This window comes from Corapipo altera, unplaced genomic scaffold (genome assembly GCF_003945725.1).
Source record: "Corapipo altera isolate COAL_440 unplaced genomic scaffold, ASM394572v1 193, whole genome shotgun sequence".
Classification (NCBI taxonomy): domain Eukaryota; kingdom Metazoa; phylum Chordata; class Aves; order Passeriformes; family Pipridae; genus Corapipo; species Corapipo altera.
Genome location: NW_020884996.1, coordinates 120,226 through 131,403, shown reverse-complemented (window position 1 = coordinate 131,403; position 11,178 = coordinate 120,226). Strand labels below are relative to the sequence as shown.

Sequence of the window (11,178 nt, the reverse complement as noted above, 5' to 3'; positions counted from 1 at the left end):
GCCAAGGACATGGTGACCAGCAAGGTGACAGAGGCTGTGGATGTCACTAAACATGTGGTGGAGGACAGTGTGGACAGGACAAAATCTGCTGTTGCTTCTACCATTGTCAATGCTGTGGAGGCTGCCCAGGGAGCCAAGGAGCTGGTGGCAGACAAGGTGACCAAGGCAGTGGACCTCAGCAAGCACATTGTAGAAGACAGTGTGGACATGACCAAGTCTGCTGTTGCTTCCACCATTGTCAACGCTGTGGAAGCTGCCCAAGGAGCCAAGGACCTGGTGGCCAACAAGGTGACAGAGGCCGTGGATGTCACCAAACACATGGTGGAGGACAGTGTGGACAGGACCAAGTCTGCAGTTGCTTCCACCATCAGTGCAGCTGTAGGGGCTGCCCAAGGTGCCAAGGAGCTGGTGACCACCAAGGTGACCGAGGCAGTGGACCTGACCAAAGGGGCTGTTCAAGATAGTGTTGAGAAGACCAAATCTGTGGTCACCTCTACAGTCAGTACAGCTCTGGATGCTGCCTATGGCACCATCTCGAGCAAGATAAGCACAGCCCTGGAGCAGAGCAGGGAGGCCCTCCAGGGGGGCGTGGAGATGACCAACTCAGTGGTGACCAACAGCATAAGCAAGGCCAAGGCAGTGAGCCAGGCAGTGGCTGGTGGTGTGGAATCTGTGCTGGGGATGTCAGAAGATCTGGTGGATCACTTCCTCCCGATGACAGAGGAGGAATTAGGTAAAAAACTACTTACTTGGCGGCTCTAAATGCAAATCCTTTCCCACGTGACTAGAGAGCACCTGACACAGCAAGACTCAGCTTGTGAAGCAGACAGGTAGCTCTGAATTTGCCAACACCAAATTGCCACATGGTATAGGACAGAGTTCAAGCATTTATTGATCCTTGACCATCAGCCTCAAGGTAAATAAACACATGGGTTCACGCTTCAACCTCTCCATCAAGTCTGCTTTTCTGAAGAGAACATGTTGAGCAGGGACTGCCTTTAACACCTGAGCGACCACAAACCTCTCCTGTTCCCACAGCAACCCTCCTGTTCTCCCACGGGTGATCTGACCTCTCCCACCTCCTCACAGCTGGGGGAATGAAGCCCAGCTGCATCTCTGTTCTTGTTTCCTCCAGGTAAACTGGCCACCAGCGTGGAGGGGTCTGGGATGGTTTCCGTGGAGGAGCAGAAAGAGCAGCGGAGTTACTTTGTGCGCCTGGGGTCCCTGTCCAGCAGAGTCCGGCTCAGAGCCTACCAGCTCTCCCTCCACAAGCTGCAGTGCATCAGGCAGAGCACCCAGGACACCCTCTCACGACTACAGATGGCAATAAAACTGGTACAAACACGCTTTCCCCCCTTTCCTCCTGTCTGTAGCCTTCCTGCCCTGCTCTCCAGCTGGAAGCTCTTCCTCCACCCTGCACCAGCTACGTGTCACCTTGGATCCCTCCCTGGGAGGGGAGCACTTGTGCCTCTCTGTGTGTGCTTGCAATACAGCTGTTCCTCTCATTTTTCCCATCAGATTGAATCTGTGAAACAGGGATTTGGCCAGAAGCTGCTGGAAGGGCAGGAGAGGCTCCATAAGCTCTGGGTGGAGTGGTGCCTGACACAACCCAAAGGAAACCAAGTTCAAACTGCCTGCCAGCCAGAGGTATCCCTGGAAGGTGTATGTGACCTGGCCTCAGGTGGCTGGTGGCCATCCCACCTGCTCTGGTAACTGAGCTGTCTCTCTCCCAGCAGGTAGAGTCCCGGACTCTAACTATGCTGAGGATCATCACCCAGCAGCTACAGCCTGTCTATGAGAACCTGAAAACCAGCATCCAAGGCCTCCCCAACAACGTCCAAGAGGCTGTGTATCAGGCCACTCGAAATATCCACAAGCTCCACAGCTCTTTTTCCAGTGCCATGTCTTTCCAGGACCTCTCCAGCATCACCCTGAGGCAGAGCCAGGACCGTGCGACAGAAGCCCGGAGGTCCCTCGATGTCCTGTTTGAGTATGTCACTCACAGCATCCCTCTGAACTGGCTCGTGGGACCCTTCAGGGCCATGGCTGAGGTGGCACAGGGCAGCAGAAAGCAGAAGAGGAGAGAGGTGGTGACTGATGGAAAGTTACCCCTGTTGGAAAAGGCTCCGGCATCACAGGGGGTGACTGAGACACCCAGAGAGCCCGAGGGAACCAACAGGATCCTAGGGCAATGGTATGGAGTGCTGGAGAAGCTGGAGGAGAAGGCAGGGAAGTGGGAGGAGAAGGCAGAGAAGCTGGAGAAGGAAGCAGGGAAGCTGGAGGAGGAGGTAGAGAAGGTGAAGGGAGCAGGGCAGCTGGAGGAGGAGGCAGGGAAGATGAAGAAGGCAGAGAAGCTGGAGGAGAAGGCAAGGAAGGAGGACATGGAAGCAGGGCAGCTGGAGGAGGAGACAGGGAAGGTGAAGAAAGCAGGGAAGCAGGAGAAGGGAGCAGGGAAGCTGGAGGAGGAGGCAGGGAAGATGAAGAAGGCAGAGAAGCTGGAGGAGGAGGCAGGGAAGATGAAGAAGGCAGAGAAGCTGGAGGAGGAGGCAGGGAAGGTGAGGAAGGCAGGGAAGCAGGACATGGAAGCAGGGCAGCTGGAGGAGGAGACAGGGAAGCTGAGGAAGGCGGAGAAGCCGGAGGATAAGGCAGGGAAGATGAAGAAGGCAGGGAAGAGGGAGGGGAAGGCAGAGAAGCTGGAAGGGAAGGCAGGGAAAGTGAAGAAGGCAGGGAAGCTGGAGGAGGAGGCAGAGAAAGACACAGGTGGCACTGGCTGCAAGGGAGATAAAAACTAGAACACCAGAAGAAGGTCTCTGATAAATTCCAGCTCTTCTGGCCGAGGCTCCCTGGTTAGAACAGCCCTTGATGTTTTAGTCGTGTGTCCAGTTGTGCCACAAGTGCCTCCTGCTCTGAGTTTGCAGTCAGATGCAGTTGCCAGGAGATATAATAACCGGGGGGGGGGGGGGTTGTGTATCTTGATTTACTGTTTTTAAATCACTGCTGCTCTGAAAGGGAAGATGGGGACCTGCACTTCAGCTCTTTGTCAGCCCAGCTGCCCGTGTGAGCGGCTGATTCTTGCTGAGACAAGCTGTGGCAGAGAAGAAGTCGTCTCAACTCATTTTTTTTTAACGTTGGATTTGTTTTTAATTCACCCAAGCCGTGGAAAACTCGAGAAGATGCTGAGCTGGGCTTTTGATGCCGTTTCCCGCCTTCTGCGAGTTTAAAAATACCCGGCACAGCCACGACACTTCCTCTGTGCCTCTTGTGCTTCCGGGGAGGCTCGGCAGGATGTGGCACATCTGGCACAGCTGGAGCTGCTCATCACTAAGAGATTTCTCTTCAGGGATCACCCAAACACTTCTTCCTTCACGGAGAAACACTCAGTAGGGGGGGGTTTTCTTTAATCACCACGGTTTTTAGGGGTTTGTCTTTCCTAAAGTTCAGTGACTGACTCCAGGGGTCGTTATTGTGTAACTCCAGGCCTGAAACACTTCACAACCACTAAGATGGCAAACAAGGCAGCTTTTCCCAGGAGTTACTCTGCCATGGGATTAGGATATCCTGTTATTAAAAAGGGGGGAGCGGGGGAGTGTAGGTGCTGGTTCTTTCCCAGCCAACAATGCTTTGTAACAACTCCTAATATAATTTATTTTGGTAACTTGTGTTCTGTCATGGCCCCTGTGCTGGGGCTGCTGAGCAGACATCAGAATAAAGCGTGACCTGTGTTCAAAGACGTGCGGGTTTGTGTGAACCCAAAGCTGCAGTGTCGAGTTCTCCCCTTACCTGAGCTGCTTCAAAGTTTGCATTTTACCAAATCTCTTCTCTGGCCAGCTTGGTCCTGCTGGAGGGGAAAAAAAACCAAAGTGCTTTTAGCAGGTCCCATGCTCTCTTAAGCAGAAAAATATCTTAATTATTTTGTCCCCAAGACTTCTGCCTGAGGCTCAGGTGCTTCTGTTCATGTCCCACTCCTGTCTCCTCTCACCTCTCTGGATCCTGGGCTATCCAGCCTCACTCATCCCACTTCCAACACTTCCTAGAGGCAGTGCCCCCACTGCTCTGAATCCTCCCCACCAACAACTGCATTCTTATTGTGTATTTGCTACCAATATTTCTCTCTTAGACTCGCAGCTTCAAGTTTATTTTATTCCCCCTAAATTCACATTTCTTAGCTTTTAATCAGCATCCTCCACCAGTGTTAGTCAAGTGTTAGGAAATGTACCCAAACCCATGAATGACACCTGGACTAGATGTTTTCAAGTTCCCTTATGCATTGTCACCTTGAATTTATTAAGCTACTGACCGAGGGTTTTATTCAAGTTCTCAAAACATCTCAAGAGGAGCTCATATTTTGCCTTTTTGGTTTTGTTCTGTTTTTTTGTTTGTTTTGTTTTGGTTTTTTAATTAAATCTTTTGGTGTCACCTCCACGTTCTCAGGGGGTGGACACCGGGCAGGGCTGGTCCAGTCAGGGGAGGTGGCGGCTCACGGAGGGGCTGAGATGCTGCTGCTGGAGTCCCCTGGTCACCGAGACCTGGCCCTGGCCCCCAAGCCCTGGAGGAGCTGTCCCCTGTCCCGGTTCCCCGAGCCCCTGTCCCAGTCCCCAAGCCCTGGAGGAGCTGTCCCCTCGTCGCCGAGACCTGGCCCTGGTCCCCAAGCCCTGGAGGAGCTGTCCCCTATCCCGGTTCCCCGAGCCCCTGCCCAATTTCCAAGCCCTGGAAGAGCTGTCCCCTGTCCCGGTTCCCCGAGCCCTGGAGGAGCTGTCCCCTGGTCACCGAGACCTGGCCCTGGTCCCCAAGCCCTGGAGGAGCTGCCCCCTGTCCCGGTCCCCAAGCTCTGGAAGAGCTGTCCCCTATCCCGGTTCCCCGAGCCCCTGCCCAATTCCCAAGCCCTGGAGGAGCTGCCCCTGTCCCGGTCCCCAAGCCCTGGAAGAGCTGCCCCTGTCCCGGTTCCCCGGTCCCGCCCCGCTCCGCCCCGTTCGTGCCCATCGCCCCGCGCCGCTTCCGCCTGCCCCGGGCACCGGGACCGGCCGCAGGTAGGCTGATCCCTTCCCGGCTCATCCCTTCCCTTCCCGGCTGATCCCTTCCCTTCCCGGCTGATCCCTTCCCTTCCCGGCTCATCCCATCCCTCCCCGGCTCCCGCGGGGATCGGACCCGAGCGCTGCCCCCCCCTCCCCGCCCGCTCCAACTTCCGCGCTCGTTGGGCAATTGGAGGATTTTTATGAGAGCGGAAACGAGGAGACTGAAAGTAGAAAGTTTCCACAGTCGAGAGGTATTTGGGGGCAGTTGCTGGGGCTCCCTTTAAATAGGGAAAGTTCCTGCGGCAGGGAGAGTTCCTGCAGCAGTGCTCAGGCAGCGCCTGGAGCGGTGTCCCACCGGGAATCTGCTCCTCTGCTCCGGACGCTTCTGCTGTTTAATTAAACCCCGGTCAGAGGCCTTGGGTGAGTGCGGGGGCTCAGGGATCAGCTGAGGAGGGGGATACAATGTCCCCAGTCCCAGCTCTGGGGCCCCAAAACATCAGAAGGATGTGAAACCGCTGGAGTGAGTCCAGAGGAGACCATGGAGATGCTCCGAGGGCTGGAGCCCCTCTGCTCTGGAGCCAGGCTGGGATTGCTGGGGGGGTTCACCTGGAGAAGGATCCAGGGGGCTCCAAGGGAGACTTTGGACAGGGGGCTGGAGGGACAGGACAAGGGGGAATGGCTTCCCACTGCCAGAGAGCAGGGTTAGATGGGATATTGGGAAGGAATTCCCCCGGGAGGGTGGGGAGGCCCTGGCACAGGTTGGGCAGAGAAGCTGTGGCTGCCCCATCCCTGGAAGTGTCCCAGGCCAGGTTGGACAGGGCTTGGAGCAACCTGGGCTAGTGGAAGGTGTCCCTGCCCATGCCAGGGGGTGGGACTGGATGATCTTAAAGGTCCCTCCAAACCCAAACCACTCCACGATCAGCAGCCTGACAGGGGATGCACATGGATTATCAGGTGGAAAGGGTTTCCTCCAAGATTGTTTTATTCCTTGACTGCCAGCACAAGGAACCTGTGAGGCCCCTGGAACCAGCTGCCTGGAGGAGACGGACACACATTTACCTAAATGCATCACTATTTCAGCAATTATTTAAAACCAGTCACCATTAATGTGAAATGAATGTAAGGAACGTGCTCTTTGCTTATCACAGAGTGGGGATAATGCACGGAGCACTGGCACAGCTACAAGCACAGAACAGAGGCAAAAATACTTGCAAGCTGTGAGGGAGCATCTGGGAGTTCCACGAGCCTCGGGAGCATCCCCTCAGCTCCCCACATCACCCTCTCTGCATTGTCCTCTGTTCTCCTCACAGGTTCCCCAGGACAGAGATATCCCAGTTCCAAGACAAGCCCAAGACAGCAAAGAGCTCATGTGGTAGGAGAAGTGCACCTGGGACATCCCCGAGCCCCACATGGGAACAAACCTTTGCCATAAGATGATTTTCCCATCCCTGCTGCTTCATTCCATGCTCTGGGCCAGCAGCTGCTGAGATGGCACAGAGCACTGAGCTCCAGCCAAGCTTTGAGGACGTGTTTAATATTCTATCCCAAGTCCCACAAGATAAACTCCTGAGCCTCAAACACAAACTGAAGCACCTGATACCTGGGCCCAGCAGCAAGTTACTGCAAGCCATGGTCTTGCTTAGTCTGGGGCAAGACACGGATGCAAGGATTTGCTTGGATGCCTTGAGGGATAACCCAGCAGCCCAGTATGTCCATCAGACCAAACTGGGTGCTGCAGGAACGCAGGAGGATGGGGAGGATGTGCAGCCTCCCCAGCTGGATGCAGGTGCCATGGCACTTCTGGCAGAGGTGTACAAAGTGTTGGCACAGGAAAAGCTGTGCAGTCCCGAGGCCTGGGCCAAAGCCTGCCAGGCTGCCACCAAAGCCTGCCAGGACACTCAGCAGGGAATGCTCAACAACATCCCACCTGAGGACCAAGACAAACAGGGCTTTGCTCCCAGCATGGGCCCAAGTGACAGATTTTGGACGCTGAGATCCAATGAGGACACGGGATTTCTCCGTGGGGGCAGCTCCGACTACGTGGTGAGAAGTTCTCCGGTGCCGATCGGAGGAAACTCCGAGCTCTCGGCCCCGCGGACCTTGTGCTCCACGGGGAGCTGCTCCCTCCCCAGCTGTTTGGAGGTCAGTGCATCGCCAACAGTTGTTTGCCACAGCCATCCCTCTCCCCCCGAGGGTGTCCCCCAGCCCAGCAGTGCTGGACACCCCGATGGGGACACGCAGAGCCCTCAGGAGTCCAGCTGGACCAGCAGCCCCAGCTCCCACCCCGGCCAGGACACAGGTGGCCAAGTGCCCCGGCCAGAGGAGGTTCTGCAGGGCAGTTCCTGCCCCTCAGTGCTCCCTGTTCCCTCAGAGGGGGCTGTGATCCAGCCTGTCCAGAGCAGTGATATTCCCAGCACAGTGACAGAACCTCCTGCTCCAAGAGAAAACATGGATGAAAAGCAGGATGAGAAGCAATTACCTACTGGTCTTCCTGACCCAGGAGCTGCAGTGGGGACTGATCCTGCTCACATATCCATGGGGGACTCTGATATTCCAGCAGGCATTCCCTGTAACTCTACATCTGCTTCTATTTCAACCTGTTCCCTTCCTCCTCCTCCAACTTGCTCCTTCTCCTCAACCTTTCCTCCTTCTCTTCAGGAATCTCCTTCCAACTTAAATCCCCCTCCCCTGCGCTCATCCCCCTCTCCAGCCTGGCCTCCTCCTCCTCTCCCAGCCATGGACCCAGAGTCCCTGTCAGAGCCAGATGGTGGCAAGTTCTTCACGTTTGTTGTCCTGCATGCCAGTGAAGATGAGGTTGTTGCCCAGCGGGTCAAGAACCGGCTGGAGAGCATGGGGGTGTCCAATGGGGCCACGCTCTGCGAGGATTTCTCCGTTGCCGGACGCAGCCGCATGGGGGGCTTCCTGGAGGCGATGGAAAACTCTGCCTTCATGATCCTCCTGCTGACCAAGAACTTCATCTGCAACCTGTGTCTGTTCCAGACAGACACTGCCCTGATGCAGTCCATCCAGGACCCAGCCAAGCACTACTCAGTCATCCCGTTTTTACCCAAGGAGAACGCCCTGGAGCAGGGTCAGATCCCCAGGATGCTCAGCGCGCTGGTGATCCTGGATGAGAGCTCTCCTCTGTTCTCCAGGGTTGTGAGCAACACTTTCAACCCCAAGAAGATCAGCCAGAAGAAAGCCATGTGGGAGCAGATGCAGAGAAGGAAACTCCAGCTGTGTTGGGAATGGCAGCAGGCCCAGCAGAACTTGGCTGCCCTGAGCCTTGGCCGCCCGTCCCAGGTGCTTCCAGCAGCGACACAGCCGTGGCCACCAGAGCCATCCCCCCAACAGTGGTGTCCCCCCAACAACCCCACGCTCCCTCCCTTTGCTGGGCACCCCCCACCTGCTCAGATGGGTCCCCCCAATTCCCACTCACTGCTCCCACCAGGCCACTACAACATCATGCCAGGCCCGGGAGGGATCGTGATCCAGAACGCGCGGATGGTTCAGATCGGGGACCACAACACGATGCAGGTGGAAACTGTCCCCCCTGGGCCACAGGACAGCGAGGGACAAACCAGGCACCATGTCTGATCAGGGTCAGAGGCAAAACTAATTTCAAATCCTAGATTATTGTGATTCTGCTGGGACTGGGACTAATCTCATTTCTCTGGGGGTCAAGGGTGCCACTTCCCTGAAGCCCAGAGGAAAATTCCTGATTTTACGTTGGACCTCCTGGGACTGTTTGCCCTGTGATTATTTTTGAGTTACTGAGAAAACTATTTTCCTGATTTTCTGGGGCTACTTGAAGATTTTATAAATAAATTTCAATGGATTTATTTGTGTTTCTCCAGTTCTTTCCTGCAGAATTAGAAAAGGGGCAGTCAGGGATACAGGAAAAACTGTTCTGCATGTCAGGTGGAAAGGGCTGGGAGATGGCACTGAGCAAATCATTTGAGGGACAATCTTCAGGGATTGGGGAGTCACTCTGGGGAGTCACTCTGCCCTCCTGCCAAGGTGCTGAGCACCACAAGGTCCCACTATTTTCTTCCAGCGGTCCCCACTCCCCTCACATCAGCCCCAGGAAGGTTCTGGAAAGCAGCTTCAGCAACTCCAGAGAGGCTGCAGGACTCTGGGCTGAGGCACCAGAGATCCCTGTTCCCAGTTCCCCTCTGAACTAGATACAGAAGGTTTTGGTTGTGAAAGACAAAATTCCCAGGAGTGGTTTTGTATTTAAGAAAACCTACAGAGCTGAGGTTACACATCAGGTATAAGAATCTTTACAGCAAAGCTGTGCTTGGGGAAAAAATGCTTAATGAAAGTGGGATGAGAGGGGGAAGCACAAAGTCCAGGGAGGCAGAAGCCAAGTGTCCACTCCTCCATTCTTACCCCCTGTACCAGGCTGGAGGTGGGACCAGGCCCTGTCAGACTGGCTGTTGTAAAATGTTCCCTGCTGAGATTATCCCACCTATTTCTGTTACTGCCTTTGAGGAAAAGGTGGGATGGAAAAGCAAAAGCACTGAGCAGAGCAATGCAGGGGGCTGGAGAGAGCAGGGGATGAGGGGTGGGAGGGTGTTCTGCAGGACCTGGGTGAGGGATGTACCAGGCAGGTGCCTACTGAGCTTTAACACCAGGAGGGCACCTGGAGCAAAGCCTCAGATCCCTCCCTCTTCCTCCAGCGTTCCAGGCACAGCCATTTTCCTGATCGTCAGCAGAGGTCACCCCAAAGCCACCGAGTGACTGGGAAAGGGGCTGTTCCCTGGGTGGAGCAGAGCCCAGAGCCAGCTCACCCTGTGACTGGAGCAGGGCAGGGCTCACCTGACTCCTCACCCGACTCCTCCCACCCAATTCCTGCCCCTCGGGGGAGCTGAGGAGCCACATCCATGTTAAAGTGGATCCCGAGGGCCACTGTGATCGACAGAGGGAGGTGATGCCAGTCCAGGTGTTGGTGTTTCTGCAGGGGGGTGTGTGCTGCTGTCACTCCAGGTCTGGCCCAGCATGTTCCAAGCCCAGAGCAGCCGAAGCTCAGGACCCCACCAAACCATCCTGGACCTGGGACTGCCCAAGCTGGGCCCTCTCAGGGCCTAATTCTGGACTGTACTGCTTGTCCAAAAACCATGGAAGCCTCACGACCAAGCCCTGTATGAGACACTAAGGCCTCAGAGAAGACTCTGACTGACATTATGCCCTGCTCAGGGAGCACTGAGCTCTACAGTGTCCAGGTTTCTCTCTCCCTCTCTGGCTCTACCTCAGGCTCCCTGTGCACCAGCATCTCCTCCCAGACAAGGCCCAGCCTAGAGACAGAGCTGACACTGAGACAGGAACCCCCAGCATGGAGAACAGGAATCTCCTCAGCTCTGGCTCCTCTGAGGACACCAAGGACCAGCACGAAGGAGAACGGGCCTCTCTTCCCACCCTGTGTGGAGAGCTGCAACTGCTGCCTCTTCATTTTCCAGCAGCTTGTGTCCCTCAGGATGTCTGCAGGGGGATCCTGGAGAACCTGGGCACTGCCTGAGCTCCAGGGCAAGCTCTGAGCTGGAGAGTGTCCCTGCTCTTTAACTGCACCAAAGCAGTGGCTGTTACAGTTCTGCATTTAAATCCCACTGAATTTCCTCCTTGGAGGCCACAGGTCCTTTCTCATGGATCTGTCCACAGGTTTGTCTTCTTCCTTCCCTCTCCAAGGAGGTTCAGCTCCTCCTGGACCTCCTTAGTTCCAGCCCAAGCCATCAGTTCCTGGCCAAACCAAACTCTTCCCTCCTGTGCAGCACAAGAACCACAGACCAGCCCTGGTGTTTAGAAGATGCCACCAACTGTTGGCTCCCAGCTTTCAACCTGTTTGGATTTCAACTCTGCAGGACCCAGTGACAACAGATTAACTCATCTACTCTTTCCAGAGCCTGCTGGAATCCTCCAAGTGCTCAAATTCCTTTTATTTCTCTATTTTCTGTTAAGTAGGTGTTGTGTTAATGCAACTCATGCCTCCCTGCAGTTGGTGCAGGACAGTTCCTCCCCTCAGCAGAACACACACATCCCTCTTTCCCCAGCTCCTCTCCTGCTATAAATAAACATCACACGGAATTAGGCAACTGGAAGCTGCTCCAGCTTGTAAACAACCTCAGCACAGCCTCATCCAGTGTGCCTGGATCACAGACAGGGAGAGGGG

At 55.3% G+C, this 11,178-nt stretch overlaps 2 protein-coding genes across 3 annotated transcripts in view; both read left to right on the top strand.

The window, feature by feature from the left end:
• Positions 1 to 2,255, top strand: part of LOC113958402 (perilipin-3-like) — a gene marked incomplete at its 3' end in the record, with an annotated part of 4,941 nt that extends 2,686 nt beyond the window's left edge. The window contains exons 5-9 of the mRNA XM_027666599.1: positions 7 to 498; positions 631 to 733; positions 1,136 to 1,335; positions 1,519 to 1,647; positions 1,734 to 2,255. Coding sequence (XP_027522400.1) covers positions 7 to 498; positions 631 to 733; positions 1,136 to 1,335; positions 1,519 to 1,647; positions 1,734 to 2,255 — 1,446 coding nt within the window. The remainder of the gene's footprint in view (positions 1 to 6; positions 499 to 630; positions 734 to 1,135; positions 1,336 to 1,518; positions 1,648 to 1,733) is intronic.
• Positions 2,256 to 4,974: 2,719 nt separating this feature from the next.
• Positions 4,975 to 8,841, top strand: TICAM1 (toll like receptor adaptor molecule 1). 2 transcript variants are annotated; one of them, XM_027666602.1, is made up of 2 exons: positions 4,975 to 5,027; positions 6,323 to 8,841. In XM_027666602.1, exon 2 carries the CDS (start codon positions 6,501 to 6,503, stop codon positions 8,607 to 8,609), a length of 2,109 nt encoding a protein of 702 aa, XP_027522403.1. In that variant the 5' UTR covers positions 4,975 to 5,027; positions 6,323 to 6,500; the 3' UTR covers positions 8,610 to 8,841. The 2 variants fall into 2 exon arrangements, with proteins under 2 accessions (XP_027522403.1, XP_027522404.1); XM_027666603.1 differs by lacking the exon at positions 4,975 to 5,027 and adding an exon at positions 5,339 to 5,432.
• Positions 8,842 to 11,178: the final 2,337 nt, after the last annotated feature.